Source organism: Leptidea sinapis, chromosome Z (assembly GCF_905404315.1).
Source record: "Leptidea sinapis chromosome Z, ilLepSina1.1, whole genome shotgun sequence".
Classification (NCBI taxonomy): Eukaryota; Metazoa; Arthropoda; class Insecta; order Lepidoptera; family Pieridae; genus Leptidea; species Leptidea sinapis.
In genome coordinates, this window is record NC_066312.1 from 14,800,653 (window position 1) to 14,826,445 (window position 25,793).

At 35.5% G+C, this 25,793-nt stretch overlaps 2 protein-coding genes across 3 annotated transcripts in view; one reads left to right on the forward strand and one right to left on the reverse strand.

The window, feature by feature from the left end:
* Positions 1-5,788, forward strand: part of LOC126978966 (SET and MYND domain-containing protein 4) — a 28,368-nt gene extending 22,580 nt beyond the window's left edge. Inside the window, exons 11-13 of the mRNA XM_050828097.1 lie at positions 1,675-1,893; positions 2,862-3,006; positions 4,361-5,788. Of these exons, the coding sequence (XP_050684054.1) occupies positions 1,675-1,893; positions 2,862-3,006; positions 4,361-4,543 (547 nt within the window). The 3' untranslated portion in view covers positions 4,544-5,788. The remainder of the gene's footprint in view (positions 1-1,674; positions 1,894-2,861; positions 3,007-4,360) is intronic.
* On the reverse strand, positions 5,782-25,563 carry LOC126978965 (outer dense fiber protein 2-like). Of its 2 annotated transcripts, XM_050828096.1 has the most exons (22): positions 25,428-25,563; positions 24,777-24,983; positions 24,398-24,604; positions 23,435-23,447; positions 23,209-23,333; positions 22,696-22,873; positions 22,385-22,482; positions 22,072-22,157; positions 20,404-20,548; positions 19,893-19,955; positions 18,588-18,668; positions 17,462-17,584; positions 12,133-12,168; positions 11,366-11,416; positions 11,107-11,187; positions 10,619-10,900; positions 10,204-10,314; positions 9,983-10,135; positions 9,752-9,900; positions 9,435-9,596; positions 9,009-9,096; positions 5,782-6,219 (listed from the first exon to the last, which is right to left on the reverse strand). In XM_050828096.1, the coding sequence occupies exons 1-22, from the start codon at positions 25,431-25,433 to the stop codon at positions 6,037-6,039; spliced, it is 2,628 nt and encodes an 875-aa protein (XP_050684053.1). In that variant the 5' UTR covers positions 25,434-25,563; the 3' UTR covers positions 5,782-6,036. The 2 variants fall into 2 exon arrangements, with proteins under 2 accessions (XP_050684053.1, XP_050684051.1); XM_050828094.1 differs by lacking the exon at positions 25,428-25,563 and having other exon boundaries at positions 24,777-25,017.
* Between the last annotated feature and the right edge of the window lie 230 nt (positions 25,564-25,793).

A 25,793-nucleotide genomic window follows, 5' to 3' on the forward strand; every position in this document is an offset into this window, starting at 1 on the left:
AAACTTTTTATAAATATTGCTGGCTGGAATTCAAATAGAATATATAATAGCTCTCACGACTTGTTAGTATGCTGTCATTATTATAATTATCTTAATACGTTAATGATTACTATTTTGTTTTTCTTAAAATCATAATAAATCGTCCTCCCCGCACAAAGCGAAGATCTAACGTAACATTTGTAACGTTAGTCTACTTTCCCTGTCCGCAACAGTAGGTAGTTTTGAGAGATCAATTGAATGAGAACATTTAGGATAGGTTGCACTAACTATAAACGAAATATACTAAATATGTTAAAGTACCGGCTAAGCAAAGACTGTCTTGCACAATTTGACATTTTTAAGATGACGTCATTACTTTTACTGTTAACCGTAACCATGTAATCTTTGCCGATTTACGGCCTTTTTCAATAACGTGTCTCTAGTTATAGATACATTGCTGTCACCGTTTAAAGACAAGATCTTATCTTTCCATAGTTATGTCCAATATAGTTATAGTCCAATGCTTTATTTCGATAGGTTACTGAAATGTAAGTAAGCGTAAAAGGATAGATTTGTCTACCTATAGTAAGTTCAACTAAGGATAGATAGGTTATTGAAAACGGCCGTAAAGCTATTGTTAATGTTACATAGCTAAATAGCGACCTGTCAAAAATTTCAAAAGAATTTTCGATATTGGCTTGATATTTCACTTCAGCCGTCTATACTAAAGTCAGCTTTACTGTTATTGGCAAATTTGACTTAAACCTTAACTATAACAGCTAATTTGATGCAACCCAGTCTAAAGACAACCCAGTCTTGTGTTAAAATATAAATTAGTTCTACAAATATTCGGCATTAACCTTAACTCTCACTGAGGCCGACATATTTATATTTCAAATACGTATAAAAAAAAATTAGTTACCGATAATATATGAGTTTCTATTGAATTTTGTCAAAGTAAAATAAACTTTATTCAATTAGGCTTAAACTAAGTTCTTTTGAATCGTCACTACAAATAATTCTTTTAAATCACTGAGTTTACCATATGTTCGTAAAAAGTCGAGCTCGTGAGAAGAACATATAGGAAACACGACAGCCACTATTTTCAATCAAATAGAGTAATTTACAATGGCAATTGATATGGAGGTACTATTACATAAAAAGTTATAAAGAATTAACTGTTTACATATAAATTAATGTATATTGGATGCATCAACCTTTATTTAGAGCTTGAATTCATTGTTTGTGTAAGGATGCATTGTGAACATGATGGTCGTGATTAATGTCACAATTTGTAATTGCATCCAAAAAATACAATAATTTATTAACTATAACAGGTCAACCTGGCACCACAAGCAGCACCCGTTCACGAGTTGACGCATGGACCAGGCATCGTTCCCCTCGCACATATTTGAGGGTAAGAGACGACTCGGCACACGACGCTGACGCAAGCAATGCCATTCAGTGTGCATGACGAATCATATTATATCATATCACACATGATAACTAAAGATTACAAAATTATTGTTTAACACATTTAAAATATCATTATTCAATATCATATGAACCGTCTCTCAAGATTGATACATTTAAAAAAAAATGTTTTGAATAATATAATATAAAAGTACATTAGATCTACTCCATACTAACTGAAAGGCTCACTATAGATTACAAATAAGTTTTTTTGATACACAGATACTTTGATGGCCGTAACATAATCCTTCGTGCGATCCGACCCTTGTCACCTGGTGAAACGGTTTCAGAAAACTATGGGCCACACTTTCTTATTCGAAACCTGAGGGAAAGACAACGAGCTCTGGCTTGTCGATATTGGTTCAAATGCGAATGTATCGCTTGTAGGGAAGAATGGCCCCTTCTCAAGCAAATGCGGGATGATTTACCTCCATATTTACGGTACTAATATATTTATACTAATTAAAATCGCAGACACCTTTCTAACGACATAGTTTTTAAATTAAAAAATAATATCTACGCTTGCTCCATTATGTTTTGATATTTTTACATGAAATAGAGACGAGCAAGAGTTCTAGATGGTTGCGAAGGTAATAACTGAAGTGGCAGTGGGCAGTGCACTTAGCTCGACGGACAGATGGCCGTTGGGGCAGTAAAGTCCTCGAATGGCGACTTTACCGAAAGACGTAGACTTAGTAAAGTGGACTAATGATCTGGTTAAGATCGCCGGAATAGGTTGTACGACGGTTAGCGCAGGACTGAAGTTGATGGCGATCTTTGAGAGAGGCCTTTGTTCAGTGGTGTCGTCTTTCGGCTGGAATGATGTTGATGATGAGTTCTGGTCATTCACCTGATAGTGGTTACGCCCTGCTCGTCACAATCGTGCTACTTCGGATTCTTGCAAAGGAAAATATCTGTGCAGAATCACAGTTGGAATCATCACCCAGTGACATGAATCTCATTAGACCAGTAATTCCAATATGGTGTCCTTCAAACAGAAGAACAAAATATAATGCTTGCATGCTGCTGCTTGGGGGCAGAAAAACAAGAAACCTCTGCTATTAAAAACTTTTCTTGAATGTATGTTTTAAAATCTATTATCTTAGATCATTTATACGTCTGAATAGCCTGTGACAGCTGTGAGAACGTCGAAAATAAATTGAGGTTGACACTTACCTCTATTCTGAGCAATGCACGCATACTAACACAACATATAAATCGCGCGTGTAAGACGTAGTTTGTCACGCACACTAAAGTAATAAGCCAGGCCGGTTTTCATCGGTTGTCTAGCAACAAGAAGCTCTATCTACATATAAATTATCTAAGTGTGATATTTGCTACAATACAATACTATCATATATAAAATAGGTACAACATAAAGACATGTTTTCACAATGTATTTTTTACAGATGCTCTAGTCCCAGTTGCTCCGGGAAGTTCCAAGCAAGTCTAAAATGTCTACCGAACAAGTGTTCAAAGTGTTCGTCGCCAATTGATGAAAATTTAGTAAAGAATAATTTACTTATAATTGACAAATGTTCCGCTGACTATCAAGTAAGTTGTAAAAATAATTGCGTGGAGTATATAATAATCAAACTTGCACTGCACATGTAGTGTGCTGGTATTTATTAAATGTCTTGTTTTAATACAAAGGTCGGATCAATGTTCAGAACAGTATTGTATAGTGCTGATAATATAATATTCTTTTTGGAAAATATATTTAATAATTTCAATGATACATTGTTGAGGATTAAAGTTAAGACGATCACAGTCTAAGCTACAACTATGGAGTTCAGAACTTTCAGTACTTTATGCAGTTAATTACTTTCCTAGTTTAGCGTGTCTTTAGTGACTTAGCTAGCACTATTGTAATATTTTCTTGAAAAATGTACATTTACGCATATAGCCTGCCAGAAAAATCAATCCAGCATATTATTCATCATAATATTCCCATCAAATATGTTTTTATTATATGTTGCTTTATGTATCACCTTAGGTGTACCTATAATTATCTTTATCCTACAAATCATATAAATGTGACAAACTATTTCTATGTTTGTTACTCAATTAGTCTGAAACGAAATTTGACGCGCACAGATTAGCTGGATTAACGCATAGGATAGGTCAACGCTGAAACAGCTGGTGACACCCTGTTATTAAATAATATAATTCCAGATAAACATAAAATACTAACATTATTAACATTATGTGGACAGTTAAATTGAATTAACTCGCAAACGTGTTTATTGCGAGACTTGTCACGAAGTTTTACACTTGATTGACATTATTAGAGCTATATGATCTAATCAAGTTTACAATTATGAGTATCTGGAATGTAGAGAAAAACTGAATCTTTGGCTTGTTTAGTATTGTTAGCTTTACGGCTAAGTGTGTACTTCCACAGAAAAAAATCATCAAATTTAAACTATCGCTATAACATCACGGTTAGAGCGATATACTTATATCATGATTACGATGGTAATTTCATAATGTTCTATGCAATTAACAAATTAATTTTATTTTCCATCATTTTTTTTCTGAAAAAGGAGGACAAACGAGCTTTGAGGTCAGCTGGTGTTAAGTCATCAGGTCAGAGAAATCACAAGAGCGTTGCCGGCCTTTAAGGAAGGTAAGCGCTTTTTTGATGGTACCCATGTCGTATCGTTCCGGAAACAACGCACAAGGAAGCGATGAGGTAGTTTTCAGTCTAATTAGAGATTAGAATGTTAGTTGTAAGTACTAAAGATAAGTCATAGTATTTCTCAACGATTAATCGTAATTAGTCGATAGTTGATTTTGCAATCTTACCTTCATAGAGTGAAAAGTTCTTTCGGTACTCTTGCGAGAATTACATGATATTAATGTTTTTAAGTATTTGCATGTTTACTAGTATTTTTGTATTTTACAGGAGGGAGCAAAGTTAATGGAAAAAGAATGCATTTTAGAAGCCACTTCGACCTTGTGTGCCGCTGTGGACTCCTTGCACGAAATTGGACGACCACCACATCGTGAAACCCATCTTGCGCAGGAATCTCTACGCACTCTCTTTGCCGCAATGGGCAATACATACCGTGTTCAAATCAATGATTAAGAAGATCAGTAGATTTCCATACCTATTTAAAACAGCAAAAACAATAGGACAAATCCTATCACCACTCCTCGACAACACTCCTCTTACGGTCGTCCCCAATATTCACTCTATTTCCGGATGTATTACTTGAGATAAAAATCTTAACTTTAGTTGACTTCTCTGTCCCAATAAACTTATGGACGGTAACTCACCTTATCCGTACAGGCTGTCTGTCAATGGGACGACGTATAGCTAACCAGTGATAGAAGTTTGTACGGAAATTGCAATTCACGCGTCCCAATATAAGGCGATAAGAATGACTTGTCGGGTATATTGGGACAGCTTCAGATTATTGACAGTAGAAGGTAGTAATTTATCTCGATCTGTCTTTGTCTATTGGGTATCGAAATAACGAGCCATTGACAAGTCCCCGGCCAACTGGAAGGAAAACTCAAATAGATTTATAAAATTTGGAGGTTCTTCAAAACAGAAAGGCAGTACTTCAAGTCAGCCCACAACTATTGTTCATAATAGCACAAGTGCAGCCACTTATGGAGTATCGCTCCCATCTCTGTTCTGTTACACTTAAGACAGTGGGCCATACTTAAAGTTGCTGGACTGGCCATTTGTAATACAATTATTTAAAAAGCATTACAATATTTGAAAATAGATTACCCCGAGAGTAGGTAATTTCAGTTTGTTCATTTGTTTTTAAGTTGTGATATCGTTTTGAAAATTGTGTGGTGGCAATTCAATGAATTTTATTCAAGAGTATATTCACGCAGTTTGCTAGAGATTTCAACTAGCATTTCGTAATGAAGCTACATTTTGTAGCTCTGTGAATTCATTGAATCCAGACATCGACGGGATCATTTCTGTGACAATTTTCGTGAAGGTCGACTTGTATAATTATCGAAACTAATATTAATACCATGCGACAACGTGAAATTGACAGAAAAATAACTAACCAGAAAATACGCATTTATTAGGTATTGGTAGAAGCCAAGTGCAGATTTTGATAATGATAATTAATTAATACAAAATATGATTTGAAAGTAGCCGTTTAGATGGTCGTCCGATGGACTGTTTTAAAAATGATTCCATAGAATTGAAGTATGCAAATAATGAAAGAATATACTTTTAAAAATATCACAAACATAATATTATTCATCATCCAGAAACTGACAGTATGACCAAGGTATCAGCCGGTATCTAATTTCTTTACTAGAATGATTAGAAATAGAATAAATAAATAGACATTTAACATGTGATGGTTTAATTTCATTAATCATATCAAGAATTTAACAACGTCGATGCACACTCAGTATGCAGTGCACATCTTAATTAATTGAATGTGGTAAGAAAAACTAAGACAATAATTGTTCAAAATGACTTAATATTTAATCACTTAACAACAGCGATGCTACCTGCATAATATAAGTGAGCCCACCTTGAAGATGACTCGACTAGGTGTTTAGTCAACATAATCTTGTATATAATTGTATCTCTAAGGCCTAAGGCTCATCAAAGAAAGTTTTACATTCACACTCCTGTTGAGGCTCCGTATCTCCATCTCCAGTACTAGATGCAGTTCGTCTCAGAGTCTGCACTTGGGTCTGAAGGCCTAAAATGCGTAACTGTGCCTGCTCAAAGTTATCATTTAAACGTTTTATCTGACACTGCATACGACATTGTACCTGAAATATAAGTAGTGTTACTGTATGATATCAATAAACGCATATTAGTGTACGCAATTCAACTCTATCTAACGTACAGATATAGATCCCGATGATTCTACTGGCCTGTAGCACCCACAATAACTATTTACAGTAATACTCGCTGAGCCATGCTCATATGGCAATGAGAAAAAGCGCGTACACCTTACTTAAAGGCCGGCAACGCTCCTGTGATTTCTCTGTTGTTGCAAGTGAATGTGGGCGGCGATGATCACATAACACCAGGTGACCCGTACGCTCGTTTGTCCTCATTTTCCATACAAAAAAAAGAGAAACACTCGCCGAGTTGACCTTTACCACTGAGCCTCCGAATCGATCCTCGCTCGCCAATATGTTTTGGTTTTTCAAAATCATGTTATGTACCGTATACGATATAAAGCTTTATAAATTCTCCAATGCTCTTGTTACTTCTCTGGTAACAGAAGAGCTGGCTGCGTTGAATTATTATTAATTTTTCAAGAATCTTATAAATGGGAAGATTTAATAACTATCCTCCAAATTTATTAATGATGTGTGGTAAGTAAATGTAACGAAAAACTTTTAGTATCCACTCATTTAAAAAATATTGAGATATAGCTACAGCTAGATGTCTGCAAAAAGCAGAAGTTTGTGATAATAATGCTCCTGATAACCAATAAAATTCCCCATAATTATGACATTAAAAGAATAGGGACTTTTGGGTCCCATAGGTGTCAGATAAAGTGATTTAGGGCTTTTTTGATGTTACAGAGTCGTTTATGTTGTCTAGGCTTTAATCAACCGGATTAGTACCACACTCGCAGGGAAAACAACCTTGAAGTAACTGCCATGCGCTGCTATATCGGCAACGACCTCCCTCCCTCCACTCTTCACTCCAGTATGATAGTGGTTCTCGAAGAGATTTTACCCCAGAAGGGTGCAGGCCGAGTTAGTCTGAGAACCTCTCCCCGAGTGTTTTTGCTTTGTCGGCACATTGTATTTCGGAGAAGGCAAAGTATGACTTATCGCCTAGCATAAAGGAAGCAGACGTAGACTTTTGCAAAATCAGGTAGCTCTACTAATGGTCCTCAATAATCTCAACAAAAAGGCCTAGCGGGCCTGATCATTCCTGACGAAGACATGCCAACCGAGTCACAACCGAGTATTGAATTTGCCCAGGTAAAAAATTAACAAAGGTATACTCAGGACTAGTAGAGGGCCGACGCCCAGTAGGTCGCCTTAAGTACAGGTAGAAAGATCGACTGAACACTGGCCTGTGCGAGATGAAAATCATGAATTGACGTGACATCGCACAGGACCGTGGAGGAATCTCGTGTCGGAGACAAAGTCCCACTTTGGTTCGCTGCGCCGCAGGTATAAGCAAGTGAGTAACAAATAAGCAATAATTTTATGCCTCACGATAGAGTATCTGTTTTCATTGGGGACGATATCTGCTATCACCGTCTTGAAAATATTGACGTTCCATAAATTATTTTGAGTAAAAACATACCAAAATTAGAATGTAAATTATATTTTATGTTATTGGAGTAGCGGATATGATGTGAATGGTTTTGGATCGGTAAGCAGATCAAAGTTTTGGTTCAATGCGTCAGTTACAGCAGCAGCTGACTGTAAGCAACGGGCACTTAGCATCTTTGTTGCGGTGCTGGACATACAAGGATTCAAACTGATAAGCTCTGACGAGGAAATATTACCGTCCGACCAACCACTATAAGTAGCAAATAGCCCGAGAAATATATTTGCATCGCGTAAGTTACAAATTTTGAAGCGTGCCAGCACTTATGACGGTTGGCCGCCAGAAACCACTCCCGATACACTGAGCAAATTAACAAAAACTTCTATTAAGATGTAATAGTAATTCTTTTGGGTCTAACTATAATTTTTTTTAATTATTTTTACTATAAAAATTTGCAGGTGTTGATACAATTATTCTGTAGATATGGCACCGCGGGATGGTCGGCGGTGATTTTCCGTTGTCATCAAGAGTCGAGTTGGAGGCCTCATGTGCAACGGCGGCAGGGATGGCTGGTTGAAGTTACCAAGAGCAGCTTTCAACAACGACCAGAACTTGCGTGTTCCAGTCGGGTAACTGGAAAGCTTCTCGCCGATTTTGTAACGTGCTTCGATTTTGCACGGGCGATTTGGCGCTTAAAGAATCTGAAGGCACGGTTACATTTTCTCTTTAGAAAATAATATAAAAAGATGTGGATTTAGAAAAATTTCCACAAAATGAAGTTTTATTAATCCGATTATTAAATTATTCAACTGAATTAAATTCATTTGGACATTTTTAGAAAAATATCAACGACCGATACATAAAATCCAATTCAGAAATAAGACTTCTGATAACATTCCTATCATTTGCATTAAGGATAAGACTAATATTACAAATCAGAACAAATACAGTAACTATACATAGTACCCCACTAGAGAATGATTCAAATTTACAACCTGGAGATAAAAATAATCTTGAATACAATAAAAATAATAAATATGCTATGCCTAGATTAAGAAATTTTTTAATCTAGATTTTATTCATCCTTCGATCAATCCTGAATTTTCAAGCATATTATGAATCGAAGACGCTTTAACATTAATACAGATACCAAGTTAAAAATATTACCATGAGATCGTATAGGTGGTTTGATAAAAGTACTCACCAAAATATAACGTTGTGCTTACTGACAGACAAAAATCATTTAAAAATAATAATCTCTAATTTGAGTTTCTCAATATGCTATTTATGTTTGATAGAGATATATTCTACTAACCTCTTCCCTTTCCTTTTCGGCATTCTTCACTTGTGCTCTAGAAGATGCTAGTTGTCGTTCCAGCTCAGCTACAGTTGTTTGCATACATCTGAAAATTTATAATTTATTGAATAATACAGTAATGTTCAACATAAAATTCTTATATTTTAGTCGTAGATGTGATGATGGTATATATTGGCAATAGAAAAGAATAAAATGTTAAGCTAACATAATAATGTTTGTGTTAATGCAAACAGCTCTTATTATTTGTTTCAAATTTTGTATTTAAGATAAAGCTAATGCAATACTCGTAATGTAATTGATAGCATTAATAATAATCTTATCATCTTAATCGATGAAAGTAAACATGTGAAACGATTTGCAAAATTTAATTTTTTAACAAACAAAAAAGTTTATGAAGTCAGTAATAATGTAGTGTGGACATACTTTCGAATGGTGTCAGTACGTTCATTAGCCCGCTGCAATGCCCTGGCTGCTTCATCTCTTATTCTGTCTAGCTCACCACCCAACTGAGCACATTCTTGCATTTTCTCTTGCAAACGTTTTTCATTTGCCAGGACCATTTCTTCCATACGAATAACATTTGCTCTGTTGGAAATTTATAATTTTTATTTGCTATTGATAAATGTATTTTTATTACTTATAAAGAAAACAAAATAATTATAATATTTATATTTATCAGTACAGAATATAGTATAATGTTTTATGTATGTAAAATTTTAAGCAATATCGTATTTACTCACTTTAGTCTTTCAATCTCACTTTTCAATGTCATATTGGTTTCAGTTAATTGTGTAATTCTCTGTTGCAGCAATCCCAGTTGTTTTTCATCTGCTCCCTTCTCGGGAGCCTTCTCTGGTGGCTTAATACTATTATGCAATAAGACGTGTATCTGGAAATTTAGGAATTTAATATATGTTTTGACTGAACTAAAAAGTGAAAATTTTGCGATGTATGTGTTCTGTACAAGTTACCTTTTCTCTGGCACAGTTTAGCTCTCTAGCTAGTTGTTCTGCGTTATGTTCCGCGAGAGCTTGTGATTGCTGGGCATCTTTTAACCTCATTTGAGTTGCTTTTAAAAGTTGCGGTATAGGGGCCAACTCTTGAAGTTTTTCTTGGAACTTTAACTAGAAATATATAATAAAGGCATTATCACTCAAATCTTAAAGGAATGACGCTACAATTTCTTACTCACTTTAACCCGCTGTATCTCTAAGTTGATCTGTTCGCTTATTCTAGTGTTGTCCATATCCATCATATCCATTTGACGCCGTTGTTCTTCCACCAATTGTTGAGCATGTAGATACTATAAAAATCATTGATTTTAACAGCCAGAATCAGTTCGTTCTTAAGATAAATACATACTAAGAAAAAGATACCTAAAAAATTCACCTCAACCCATAATGCTTAGCAACACCAAAGGAAATACAAAAGAAGTTAGGTACACGAGCATTTTTATGATGTTTTAGTGCTTATGGAATGCTAGAGTCATACTTGGAAGAAAGTTTAATATAGACTTCCAGTGGACTTATTTTAAAGGCTATTCAGATGAAGTTGAGGGCACAAGCTGGTATATACATTAATCGTTTTAATACAACCAGAATACCAACCTTAACACGATAGTCCTGTATTTGCTCATTCTGTTCTTTTATCAATATCCTCAGCTCATCGATTTCTTCCCTCGCTTCTCTGTAGCATTGTTTCAGTGCTCTTACATTCACTTCCGTTTCAAAGGCCTCTTCTTTAGTACCCAGTAACATGTTAGTGTGAGTATTTAGACCTTCAAACTTCATTTCTAACTCTCTGAGCTTGTTTTGTACTTCACGATGTTGGCATCTTTCTTTTTCCAATTCTTCCTTTTTTTTAAGTAGTTCCGCTCTTAGCAATGCACACTTGTGAAAATAAATATGAATATGTTTATTAGAAATGTCTTATTCAATATGTAAAAGAGATATTTTTCAGATTCATCACAAGATCTCAGAAACATACAAACTAGCACAGACATGAAATAACGACATATATTTCATATTTAATGTTAAAACTTACGATTATAACAAAATAATTATCACTAATAAAATCAAACCGATTAAATACGTACTTCTGTAACTTTAGTCTTAAAAACCTCTTCCATTTGGTGTAGTTGAATTGTTAACTTTTGCACCTCTCTCTCTGCAGGTGTCTGAAAATTTTATCATCTTTAGCATCAATCATTTTTATACTTCTAGAAAGAAAGTTTATAATATTAATTAATATATTGGCTACGAAAGGGCAGACAGGATTAACGAAGTCCTTAGTATTACAATAACTAGCTATCAAGCAATTAAGTAATTTTATTTATTATCTTTAAGTGTTCTTACCGGTGGGGCATTTGGATTGCAAGGTGCTGGACATGGCGGGCAAACGCCGCACTGAAATGCAAATAAAATTATAATTAAAAGCAAATAAGTCATGAATGTTCTATTTATCTCTTCAAAGGATAGTTAAATTTAACTCCTGAGAATAAGGATCTGCAGCCTGCCTCAGCATGCAAATTTTGCAAGCAAAAGTTACCAGGCATTCGAACCTATAAGTAATAAAATCGTCATGATTTCTTGAATCTAAGAAACGCCTAAGCCGACTTGAATGCGATTTTCTCCCATATCGGTTCAAAAGCCAAGAAGGTACGTCAATTGAAGGTATAAGCCGGATACTAAGCTTGTCTGCTAGTTTCACAATAATTATTTAACAACATTTTGATATAGATACTATTTGATCCTCCCATGGAACTGCAAAGTAGTTCTACTAAGTTAACTATATTTATCGATTTTGGCTTTAGTGTTATCTTACTGATTCGTATTATTCTAATGATGATAATGACTTAGAAGTTTGGAAAAAAATTAAACTACTTTTCTACTCCATGACTTGACTTCTGTTTACTTATAAATAATATTGGAGAGTTTCATACTTTATAATCATAACTATTTTAATAATTAAGAAAAAAGCTATAGGGCTATGTTCTCTACTGTAGTTGTAGATGTTTATTTAAAGGTTTATTATGTTTAACTATATATAGCTACTTATAAATGTTGCATAGTAAAAGTAAAAGGAAAAAATTAAGATTTTAATTTTTTTGTTGAAATCTTACTGCTCTGCTCAATGGTGGCACTGGAGGGGCTCCTGCCTGTAATCGAAATAGTAATTATTTAAACTGTAGTGCACATTCGCAAGGGTCAATATGCAAGAATATTCAAGTATTAATTCCTTCCCAAAGGTCAGCAATAGTATGATGGTGTATGTAAGTTGTCATGAACTCGTTGCGGTTTAAACTTCCTTTTAGTAAAGTAACGTTCTATAGATATAGACAAATCACGTCGTATAAATACAAAGCCGAAATATGGAATATCCTACATATGCCATAATAAGTTGCAACTATGTGTGTATCAGTGAACGCATATAAAACTTTATTTTAAATAATAAATTAATTTGCACCAGAATATCAATCGATCACAGAAATAGGGCACATAAAGCTCACAAACAAAATTGATATTATGTTTAAAATAATATTAAGATGCACTTTATTGCAATTATATCACATATATTCCGCGAAAAATCGTAAGTTTATGAAATTTTTAGAGAGATGAGTGGAGCAAGGAGTCTCTTCTTGCAATGTAGTAGTGCATACGAGTTTATACGAACTCTTGAATCACGCTATTATCCAACAGAAAGAAAGAAAGAATGTTGGTTGAGTGTTTTTTTAAGGGATTCACTGCAGAAAACAAAATATAATTCCATTACATTATTTTTGTCAGTAATAAGATAACATGTGATATAATGAAACATTAACTTTATGCTTGATATTCATGTTAATGTTCAATATAATTATTAATATAATAATGTGTGATTGATATTATCGTGATATTATGGTCACTTGTTAAACATTTTCAACGTTGCACTTTCATAATATTTCGTAATAAGCATTAAACATATAGGTTACACCAAACCACCAAAATCTTTTATGGAGATCGGTTTGTGAAAATGTAGTTTTTCGTGCTGCGAACAAAGACTCTGTGCAATCAGTACAATTTAATTTAGTATTTATTTTCCTTGCTACAAAACAGGACATGTACCCAGTTATTTGTTCAAGTGTCTCTGGTAATTGATATTTAGTCTGCACATTATTAGTTTGACTGTCAAGAGTATTTTCAATCGTAAAGCCCGGCATTGTCTCGTTAATTAGCCTTCAAGACAAGCTACTGCAACTGAGGACAGGAAAGTCATCAAGGAGAATGCAGTTCCCTATAACTTTGAACTAAGTTCCAAATTTTGCAGCGATTTTATATAAATCTCATTTAACTGTATTGCATTGGGATGGGAAACGTCCGTGGTTGCGTATAACGCCGAAAAAAGTTCCAAGTGATGTTGGCTATACTTGTATGATAGAAGAAACCGTAGAAGTTTTCTTTCAATAAAAATATCGTGAAAAATATGTTTGCAACTTTTTTTGTATACAACAAGTTCCAAAACCCCAGTTTGTTTTCAAACAACTTTGTTTGGACCACTCGTTTTCAGTAGTCGAACGAGTTATAATTTTGTGCCTAGACACTAATGCATATATTTAACACTCATTTGCACAAATTTTTATAGGAAGAGTTTAAAAGAGCAAAATGGAAATTACAGAAAAACAAAAAAGACCACAGATACCGTCCCACAAGAAGTTAAATTCAAAAATGATGTCTGTAACTTAATCAAATATTTTAGATGTATAAGACATTAGAAAAATGTGCTACCTCAGTATGCATAATGCCATTACTGTTATAAAATATGTTTAATTGTATTTTACAGTAATCAGTGTACACACGTGAAAAGTGATTCCACTATCCTTGGGATGATAATCCGTATGATTCTTACACCACTTAACAACACATGGAAGGCATTTTTAAAGTAAAAGTCCTTGTTTAGTTTGAAAAATTTCAATACGGATCAGACTATACGAGTATATTTTAATAATCAGTACCACCATTTACCACAACGATGCCTATTTCTCCCGTGAAGCAATAATCATCATCAGCCGGAAAACTTCCACTGCTGGACAAAGGCCTCCCCCAAAGATTTCCACGACGATCGGTCCTGCGCTGCCCTCATCCAACGTATTCCGGCGATCTTAACCAGATCGTCGGTCCATCTTGTGGCGGGCCTACTAACACTGCGTCTTCCGGTACGTGGTCGCCATCCGAGGACTTTACTGCCCCAACGGCCATTTGTCCGTCGAACTATGTGCTCTGCCCACTGCCACTTCAGTTTCGCAATCGTTTGCACTATATTGGTTACTTTGGTTCTCCTACGAATCTCCTCATTTCTGATTCGATCTCGCAGGGAAATTCCGAACATAGCCCTCTCCATTGCCCTCTGAGCGACCATGAGCTTTCTCATAAGGCCCATAGTTAGCGACCACGTCTGCGTACCGTAAGTCATCACTGGCAACACACACTGGTTGAAAACCTTCGTCTTCAGACACTGCGGTATTTGGAACGAAAAGATTTTACGGAGCTTCCCGAACGCTGCCCATCCGAGTTGGATTCGACGAGTGACCTCCTTCTCGAAATTTGACCTGCCTAACTGGATTGTTTATTCGAGGTAGACGAACTCGTCAACAATTTTGAGAGTACAGTTCATTTGATATGATGTTCGTCTTGTCCATGTTCATTTTGAGACCTACTCCTTGGGAAGCTGTATTGAGGCCATCGAGTATATGGCTTAAGTCTTCCATGATCTCTGCCATGATAACGATATCGTCTGCGAATCGAAGGTATGTTATGTATTCACCGTTGATGTTGATGCTCAGTCCGTTCCAGACCAAAAGCTTAAAGACATCCTCATATTGTCTTTTGGACTGTCCAACGCAGCGGTGAACAGCTTGGGCGATATTACATCGCCTTGTCTGACTCCCCGCTGCAGTCGGATAGGCTTCGAGATCTGATCCTGGAGACGGACTGATATGGTGGCGTTTCTATACAAACACTTCAACTCTTCGATATATCGCTAGTCAATGTGGCACCTCTGGAGAGACTGAAGCACCGCCCAGGTCTCGATCGAATCAAAGGCTTTCTCATAGTCCACGAACGCCAAGCATAGTAGCTGGTTATACTCCTCCGTCTTCTGTATAACGATTCTGCGCACGAGACGATTCGTGGTAACCCTAGAAAACAGCTAGGCTCAGAAGTGATATGTGCCTATAGTTCTTAAAAAACATTTTATCGCCCTTTTTGAAGAACAGCACCACTATGCTTCTGTGCCATGCTTGCGGCGTTTTGCTATCGAGGATGATGGGGGTACCACCAGCTCTCAGAATCTGAACTGTAATTCAATCATCGCCCAGCGCCTTGTTGCTTTTAAGCTGTTTTAGGGTTTTCTCGTACAGGCTGACGTCTAGGATATCTTCGGTATAGTGCCGGGTTAATTTGGGTCTTGGATCTTAAGCCTTGTTGGTAACAGGTGCCCATGCGGTCGTGTATAACTTTCCGTAGAACTTCTGGACTTCCCTCAAAAGTTCGGGTTTAGTCGAAACGACCCTGCCGTCACCGATCTTCAACTTTGTCAGTTGGCTCTGCCCGATAGACAAATCTCGTGCGAATACTTTTGAGCGTTTGTTACGCTCTATGGCTGCCTTCACACAATCTGTATTGTGGCGGCGTATATCGCGAGTCTATGACATGGAGAACTATCTATTTAGCTGCCTATACTGGGAAGCTTCGTCGGGGGACTGAAGGGTCATTTGGCGTCATCAATTTGAGGATATAGTTTGAGATTTTTCCGGTTCTTTTTGAACGGCTGGCCTTGAAGAACTTAGATCCAACTGTTTGAACAGTTGCCATGAACCTGTTATTATACTCGTCCACGTCTACGCAGTCACCGAGGCATTCGAAGCCATTTTGCAATTCGAGAGAGAGAGTTAAAAGTTTTCGGGGTTTTGGATCTGAATTGGTGCGGGTCGGAGCGTAGACTTCACCAGTTGAGACCGCTTCAGTTTTGGATTTTGATATTCAATGTGCCTCTTACTATGCGGTGATCACTCTCAGTTTTCACTGAGTTGATCACGGAGACATCATTGAATATATGGTTTTTGGTCGACATAATGAAGTCGATCTCATTTTTAGTGGCACCATCGGGGCTGATCCAAGTCCATTTGCGTTGTTCTGGCTTCAAGAAGAAGGAGTTCATCATATAAAGATCCTCCTTCTCCATGAAGTTCCGATTTCCATAACGAAATTTCCCCACTCTCAACTCATCGGCGCTACGTTTGCCCAGTTTTGCATTGAATTCTCATGACAACGTTGATGTGGGTCTTCGGAGTGTAAATGGCTGTTGAGATGTCCTCATACATGGCCTCCACCTCGTCGTCTTAGTGTGTCGAAGTCGGAGCGTAAACCTGAATGACCTTCAAGGAATACCGTTCAGTAATTCTGAGTATTAGGTACGCTACCCTAGTCAACACGCTCCCCACCTCAGTTACGTTGTTGACGAGCGATTTGTGAACGAGCAACCCGACACCACCAGGGACAGTTGGTAGCCCTTCGGGAAGTAGAGCATGTGTCCGGAATTTAGGATTATCGTGTCATCACACTGTCGGACCTCAGATACCCCACGACATCCCATCGTAATCTGCTCACAGCTTCCTCCAATTCCTCCAACTTCTCGTCGGTCCGCAGTGTCTTGACATTGCCTGGGCCAATGGTCTTCGTTTCTGGTGGCGCTGCCACACCCGGGGATTCTTAGTGCCCTCTGCCCCGTTGCTTATGTGGCTGCTACCGTGGTCACCACGAGCGGGGCCGCCGGGGACTGGGGGCCGGGGCCTTATTGTGTCTGTCATATTTTTGGGGTTTTTTTTGCCGTAATCGCCATGCTTGGTAGGTGGGTTGGCGATCTCAGTAAGTGGTGGGCTCTTAAGGAAGGATGCTGCTGCCCATCCTCCGTTGTTTGTATCCCTTAGTCGCCTCTTACGACACCCACGGGAGGAGATTTGGTGGTGCTATTCTGTTGCGACACCACACGCATGTAATGAAGCAGTAATGTGTAAGCATTATTGTGTTTCGGTCTGAAGGGCACTGTTGCTAGTGAAATTACTGGGCAAATGAGACCTAACATCAAATGTCTCAAGGTGACGAGCGTAATTGTAATGCCGTTCAGAATTTTTGGGTTTTTCGTCACAAAAAGAATGGTATTAGTGCCGCATACGCCGTAATTGTTATAATACCAATATAAAAGTGTATGTTATACAGCAGACCTAAAAATATGGTTAAACAAAAAAGAGTAACCCAAGTTGTTACGTGGGCGAACTGGACACGAATACATAGTGTCCCTGACGCTTTATTGCGCGAAAATCGTGCATCTAGATGTTCTTTCCTTTTGTATCAACTGTTCAATTTCGACTCTAGATCGCCTATGTAAGACGCTGTTGAAAAAATATAATAACGAACCGGTTGTTGAAAGCAGGTATTAATACCCCCGCCGCCGCGACACGCAGTCTCTGCACTTTTCATCTTGTCCATTTCTACCCGAATGTGGCGAACCTCAAATTCTAACTCGCTTACTTCTTTTTCCTGTTCAGTTAAATATATATTTTAGTGTAATCCACTACATAATATTCAATAAATGTAGTTTTATATTTACAATAATGTACATTATAATCAGCCAAATTGAAGAAAAATTAAAAAATTTTGGAAATACATTGAAGGAGGAGTTTATAAATTCGACACATATTATGACGACGACATTATGAATTGAATAATTTTCTGAGGAAGCTATTAAGGTTTCGAAAATAACAGAAAAAAACTCCAGGTTACAATTTAATGGGCTGTAATATCAATTGAGGCACTTTCCCACAACTTGCCCTGTCATAGTCTAGCCCCAAAACTAGGCATAATCTAAATACATAACATATGACGAATTAGGCCCAGTATCCACCAAAGCGGAGAGGAGAGGAGATTTTTTGATAAGACTAGATTTCGTTATTTCCACATTTCTCCTCTCCGCATAGCTTCTGTGGAAATGGATCAAACGGAGAGGAGAGGAGATGTCTAATTTTCTATGGAGTTGTGCATAGTCGAGCGATCAAACGGCGCGGCAGAGAGAAGATGCGTATAGGCGGGCGTGATGACTTTTTCCTTTCGTAGAAATCACTCGACTGCTTTGAGCTCTCACAGCTCATATCTCCTCTCCGCTTTTGTGGAAATAACTTGACAACTTTGCGGCTTATCTCTTATCGTCTCCTGTCCTCTTCGCTTTGCTGGGTACCGTGCCGTAATGTCTACACGTCCCCTTAGCGGATTAGTAACATCAATGCTGTTCGTTAATATTAGAACAGCATGTGGCATTGAAGTAAATTTGTATTCTAGTTTAAAGAATGCGTTAAAAAATTCATTTACAAGCTAAATTTCATGTTGCTAATTTATGTAAATTTATGTAAATTGTCATACATTCAGCGAAACTCTGTTACTAAACAGACTTTTTATTTAGAATTCTGTTTTACTTTAGTGACACATGAATTGAATACCAATAGCTCTGAAACAGTCTCAACAAATTGAAGTGAACAGTTGAACTTACAATTTCGGCTGTGAATGTTTTATATTCCTCAAGCTTCGATTCGAGCTCTTGATGATTTCTCACACACACTGGTCCGTCGTCCTTAATGAAATAAAAATATCATTAATGTTTAACAACATTCTACATAAAGTATAAGGCAAATATGTACTCTTGATTTTGATTATTTATATTACTACACGACCACATTATCTCTGGACCTCGCTGGAACGTAAGCCACTCCCGTTCCCCTGTTACGCCCTCGCGCTCGTCCTGATATTTTCGTGCTAACCCTACTTTGTTTTTGAAGTTTTCATTATGACGTTTTGATCTTATTATTAATATTTTGTAATTTCTGTCTTTCTGGGCCGCTATAATAGTACTACCGGAAAAATAATTACTTTTATTACTTTACCCAGATTCTATCATTGATTTAAAATCATTATAATAATAATAATTATCATCACAACACAACAACTTTACATAAATCAATAATCCAGAAAAATAAACCATAGTTTATTTATAAATAATAATATTAGCATATAGTTTAGTGATGCTTGTACTGCACACCGTAACAAAGCGACAATGTGACGTCATCCACGCCAGGTTCGTAATGGAACCGGGTAGTAATTTGTTGTTTTTTTTTGTATTTCAATCATCAAAGTAGCAATGTAATCAACCATGCCTATTTCACACAGTGATAGAGATTACTCTTCCATTCTGCTACATTCCTCATTATTTCCTTGGCTTCTTTCACTCGAATCAACCCATTCATATAAGCTCTCTTATTCTTGGAATACTTGACCTAGCTCGCTTATCAGTACATCTCCAATCTGTAGGTATGTAGAGTGAACGGTTTTTTGTGTTCTCAAATATTAAAGTATTTGCCATTGAAGAGCGCGTTTTAATATGAGAAAATACAAAAAATTCTATGGTTGCTGTTTCATTATAGTTTTGTAATAGTGACATGCTAAAACCTCAAACAATATGCATTCAGTTTTGTATCAATTTTCGAAATGTCCAAGGTGTGACTAGATCAGGTTTCGATACGCATATAACTAGCAACTCTCTTCGGTGCATTAAAACCAGGACTTATTTACGGGTGATGAGTACTATACATCACGCCATTCTGTGACGCTGCTATTTGGAACCCAATCATCTTCTGTTATTACATCGTAACCTATTGAACCAACAATAGAGTCATTCACAGAAGCCTGGTAAGCCTCAAATAAATAAAAATTGTTAGCTAAATAAATAGCTTGTGTATCGTGCATTGATGTTGGAGTTTATTGATGTTAATTTTTGTATTAATTTTGTTATTATTATAACCTGTGAAGACACATCTGATTCTTGTTGAGAGTTGTTATCCTGGTTCATCGCAGTTGCATCGCCCTGTAAAAGTTAAGCGATATCTTAATTAGTATCCTTATAAATTCCTCATATTTTAAAATTTGTTTACGTCAGATGTAAGCAATGATTAATTAGTATGGAAAATGTGGTGTGGCAATAATTTAAGTGACATAGTCCAATAGTTCGAGACTAATTCTATTATGATTTCTATAGATTGATGCAGTACACAAAATTATAATTTCCAAGATGAACTACAAAAAATCTCAAATTTAAATATTTTCGGATACATTAGCTTATTGAGATAGATTAAAAATAATTTTTGTATTAGTTATAGTACTTATTAGCTTAATACTTTTCGCACTAAATTGAATTGATATTCATCGTCAATGGAAGAATATAGGCATCAAACGCGATATAGATTTATATTACATGTCAAAATACGGGTGTATCTTGACCAAAGAACGTAACAGCATATTCCTTGAAAAGATACCTGTGGGTTATTCTTATTCAGTTTCCCCTGAAGTATTGAGTTTTCTTTGTTAATGATTTTCAGCTCGCCTTGTAATCTTTTAATTTGAGCTCTACACATTTCCAGGCTTTGATCTTTTGTCATTAACTCCTTATAAAGCATATACCTACGGAAGATTAATATAAATTAATTTGCTTACCTTGTGATCAACATCTTTTCGGAGTTAAATTTATTTACAAAAACATTTTAATTTTGTAATTTAGATGGCTTTTCTTGTAGAATTTTCAATTTGATAATGAGTTACCGATGACATATTTTGACACGTGATCATGTCATAATGTTTCCAAATTTAAATTATTCACATATCAGAAATGAAAATTGCACAGATGGTAAAGCGCTTATTACACTTCACTGAATTTAGTCGTCTAAATTCAGAAGCAAACGACAAAACAAATTAAATGCTTCTGATCACACTGTCCTATTTTTATAACGGAATCGGTTACCACTTAAAGCCGAAGAAATCTGACGTGTAATGAAATGAAATCAAATCATAAGGATCGCTCCAGACACCAAAAAATTGGTAATAAAATCAAATCAAATCGTAAGGATAGCACCAGACACCAAAAAATTGGTAATAAACTCAAATCAAATCGTTAGCATAGCTCCAGACACCAAAAAAACGACCTCTGCCTAGGCCCAGTCGTAGACTCAATTAAAATAGAAAAAAGGAAAAGGGAGAATATTTATTACTGCGTGAAATGTTAGGAAACCTGGACGTTATGGATGTTTTAGAACCAGCAGACTTCAAAAATGATCTACGATTTCTTAATCAAGGATTCGATATCTTATTAAATATTGCGGCACCAATTATTCAAAAGCAAGATACTGCGAGGAGTGTATTAGTGCAAAAGAAAGAGTGGTAGTTACACTAAGTTTTATTGCAACAGTACATTCATATCAAGATTTAAAATTAATTTTTTCAATATCCCAACCCTTCTTAAAAATTATCCCTGAAACTTGTTTGGCTATTACTATTATTTAGGAACAAAACAAAGTTCAGATACGTCCTCCATGCACGAAGAGCCACGTGCGACTTAAGTCAGTAACTTAATGCGATTAAACCTTAGTAAACGCGTTTCTAATTAGGCTTCTAAATGATTCAGTCAGTCAGGAACCATCCTTGTTACTAATTTAGGATGCTACCTTGCTGAATGCGATTATGCTTGTCTAAACTCAGTAACGACTAAACTCAGTAACGACTAAATTCAGTAAAGTTAACAAAAATGCAGATTAGTAAACTATTTTAAAAATAATGGGTCTTATCCTGTTAATAATTGAAAAGGAAAATTAAAATGAAAGAAAGTAAATACATATACATATACATAAAACATATACATGTATATACGTTCGAATTTTAAAATGTTAAACTGATAGGATGAGCTACAATGTCACAATAAGGGACTGTTAACCTCTATTTTCAATAACGCACGCACAAAAAACAGGCCATGCTGTCATGCGTTGCCTAACAGCTAGAGGCTCTATCTAGACGTATAAATTATCTAAGAAAAATGAAAATAAAGCAAATAAAAAAAATTTTAGCATTTTCTTGCCGGGTAGTAGTGAAACTGTATTAATGTATCTAAATTTTCAAACTATATATTGGAATTAAATAGAGATTGTACGAAATACCTTTTCACTTCTAAATCTGCATTATCAGCGACGAGCTTCTCTTGCATATCGTAACTTTCAGTTAATTTACGAGTTAGATCGATCTCCTTAAAAAAACCACATAACCATTTATATAAAAAAAAACTATGTATTCTTCTAAATGAATATTATAATAATACTGCAATTCTCATTATGATTTTGTAGCATTTATTGAATAGTTAGGTTTGTTATTTATTAGATTTTGTGTGATGGACAATATCAATTATTATAAAGAGATCAAAATGATCATGACTCAAGTATATTTTGTCTTGCAAACAGCACAAACGCAACATACAGATTTACTCCTTGTGGGTTGATCGCAATGGGCTCCTTTATATCCTGGTAAGTTTGTTTTCGGAAGGTTAAAATCCGCCTCCCCATTTAAAGGTGATTCTGAAACGTTATTTTAAATGTAAAAAGCGAATTTTACAGTTCATTTATTAAAGCACTAATAACAGTTTTAGTAACAAAGAGATTTTCAATTATCATGAAGATAACTATGGTGATGAAATGACTGCCGAAATACAAAGAATCTTAACTCAAGAATAAAAAAACTGTACATTCATCTAAACCAATCAGCAACAAACTAGGCATGACTATAAATACCAAACAAATTTGAAGAAAAGCGCAAACTTTCTTCCTGAGACTTCTTGAAATTCGCTACTTCAACCCCAACAAGCTTCTGTAGAGTTCGAGAAAGGAATTCGAAACGTTCCATTTCACGCAAAAGTACTTCGTTTTTTTCACCAATCTCTTTGACATCAGCGTCTGCTATGGTTGATTTCTATGAAAATATATTTAAGTTACCAAAAAAGATAATTAAAGAGGGTACATATAAAATTTAAGTAACTAAAGCAAGCCAACTCATAACTTATAAAAATAAGAATTTATATGATAATATAATAATAATATAATATAATATTGACATACTCTTACACAAATTATCTTGCCACAAACTAGGCATAGCCTGTACTATGGTTACAAGACAACGATATATTTAATACAATATACTTACTTAAACATACATAAATACATATAAACATCCATGACTCGGAAACATCCATATTCATTATATAAATGATTGCACCTACCGGGATTCGAACCCGGGACATAATATACCTTTTGAATTTCCAAAAGTCTTGTTCGGCAGGCTTTGATTATTTTCACACTCTTTCGGGTATCATTGTGAATATCGCGTATTTGTTTCGTCAAAGGATCATCAGTGTCCATCATTGTTGGAGAACCTATGTAAAAGAGTAATTGTAAAATCTATTAACTTTAAAATTAAAAAATAATATACACAGCTACACAGTTTACAATGCGTGTCTCCCCGAATTCTACTCACAGGATCTCGTTTTCTGGAACAAAGGATAACTTGTAAACATACTTCTATTATTTTTTTTATTTTAAAGTCAATAATTTATAACAACAGCCAAAGTATCTTACGTAGATTAAGGATTCGTCTCCGCTGCGCTCCAACTAGATACCGCAGGCGAAATCTTAAAGTGCGGCAGCTAATACGCCCAAGTGAGCGTACTCGAGCCAGCCTCGAACAATGTGTGACGTTGACAAGCCACATGTTCTGTTAAACTTTGCTAATAATTGAAACTAAACTGCCCAGTTGTGAAGTAAAAGTTAAAATAATACCACAAGAAATAAGAAATACACTGGGATCACATATCATCAGTAAGTTTTTCGTATTTTATTAATTTCATTGTAAATAACACGAACCGTATGTTAAAATTTGTGAACTGTGATTGAGCACAAGTTTGTAATAGTTACCGTAATAAAAAGCTATTGTTCTTAGGTATTGCTATATCTAGTTGGAGGAGTTGGACCATTCCTTAATCTAAGGTATCTTGTAGAACTTCTATGTTGATTTTCAGACTACCTTCGGGCAAAATATGAAGCAACTCGTTGTACGGCAAAAAAATTAAGCAAGACAAGTGTAATAAAAGAAGTTAAAGCCAGGCAAATGTTAAAATACCCTTGTGCAAAGAGAAACTAAAACTTCGTCCTAGTCTTCTGAATTAAAGGCCGGCAACGCTCTTGTGATTCCTCTGGTGTTGCAAGAAAATGTGGGCGGCGGTGATCACTTAACACCAGGTGACCCGTACGCTCGTTTGTCCTCCTATTCAATAATAAAAAAATATATATCTGTTGATATCTGTAAGCTTTTTATCCTAGCGATTTTTATTGAATAAACTTTTAACTCAATCTATATTTTTATCATATTATGTCTATTTTCATCTATATTTTTATATATCATTTCTCTCGGATCTATAATTTAAATATTATAAAAAATTACTTTCGCATTAACACTGTGGCCACATCCTTTTTCTTTGTCATTTTTCCAAACAGTTTGGTGTTTTTGACGGCACAGGGACTTCTGCTGTGACATATTATTGTCCTCACAACTTTTCGATTGAGAAATATTGATGTCTTTCAAAGTCTTATCATCTCCTTGACCTGACTGTTCCTTTAATCGATTCGGTTCATACTCGAGTTTTGTTGGCTGAAAATGCAATCTATGATCCCTTTTTTGTTTTTCTAAAAACTAGTTAATTGAATTTCTAGTTCTAAAATGAAGCAAAGAACTAATAATGCCATAATCAAATGTTGTAAGATTGGGTTTTGCTGGATATATTATTTTAAAAATTGTTTGTTAATAGTTAATAAATAATAACCAAATCTGACTCGGATGCCAATAGTCGATTTTCCCTTGGAGATTTGCCAACGGTCTCAGCAAAATTCAGATCCTTGTTTTTCTTAAGGTGACTCCAGAGTTTTGGCTGAGCATAAAACTCTGGACTACTGAGTGTCTGCTCAATAGGACTACCAATTTGTGTAGCCTCTCCTCGAACTCCACGTAGTTTTATTTGAAATTTTGTTCCCTTTTCAACAATAATCATTCATTACAATTTGGAAAATTATTAAACTTATTTTCAACCAACTAGATCTTAAATTGGCATAAACAAAACAAATTGCCATTCAGTATTAGGTATAATAATTCATTATTTTATAAAAATATTAAAAAAATTAAGGTATTAAAAATAAAATGTTTGGGATAAAAACGCGAAGCGAATAAAATTTTGTGAAACATCTTGAATCTTTTGTACGGAACGCTCAAAATAATATAAATACGGCTGTTTTTGAGTTTTATTTATATGTTAACTAAGCTTTGATCTACAAATTGTGATTATGTGAGCAATGGATATAATGAACCCGTTTTTCATTTTTTCATATTTTCCACTTATAATATTTTTTTGCAATGCTAAATACTTAGGTATAAATATGCAATACTTCATTTATCTTTTAAATTATTGAAACCGCCTTACCTTCATGTGGATTAAAAAAATCACAATAGAATATATAAAATAATAGTTGTTTCTAAAAACCTATACAATTATAGGTATTGATTAATTTGTGAAAAACAAATTTCTAACGTTCATGACAGTTCACCAAGGAGTACTACGTTAGAATCAATGAATTTAATGTCATTTACATATTTGTCACACAGTTACATTGGCTACAACATAAAAGCTACTCATTATTTTAGAAAATATATTGTCTTGTACAATTTCCTCATGGTTTACCAAGTTTAGTAATGGCACACAGATAGTTAACTTGGAATTACATACAAATTTTATGAGGCTTGTAGGTGGACCCTTGTAGACTTTTATTCTTATAGCAGTTGCCTATGG

Coding starts and splice junctions, on each gene's coding strand:
- LOC126978965 (XM_050828094.1), bottom strand. CDS start 25,001: ATGATTATTGTTGAAAAGGGAACAAAATTTCAAATAAAACTACGTGGA. Junction 20,549..22,071: donor GCAGATTTAGAAGTGAAAAG/GTATTTCGTACA, acceptor AATCTTCCGTAG/GTATATGCTTTATAAGGAGT. Junction 9,597..9,751: donor AGTGAGATTGAAAGACTAAA/GTGAGTAAATAC, acceptor AATTTCCAACAG/AGCAAATGTTATTCGTATGG.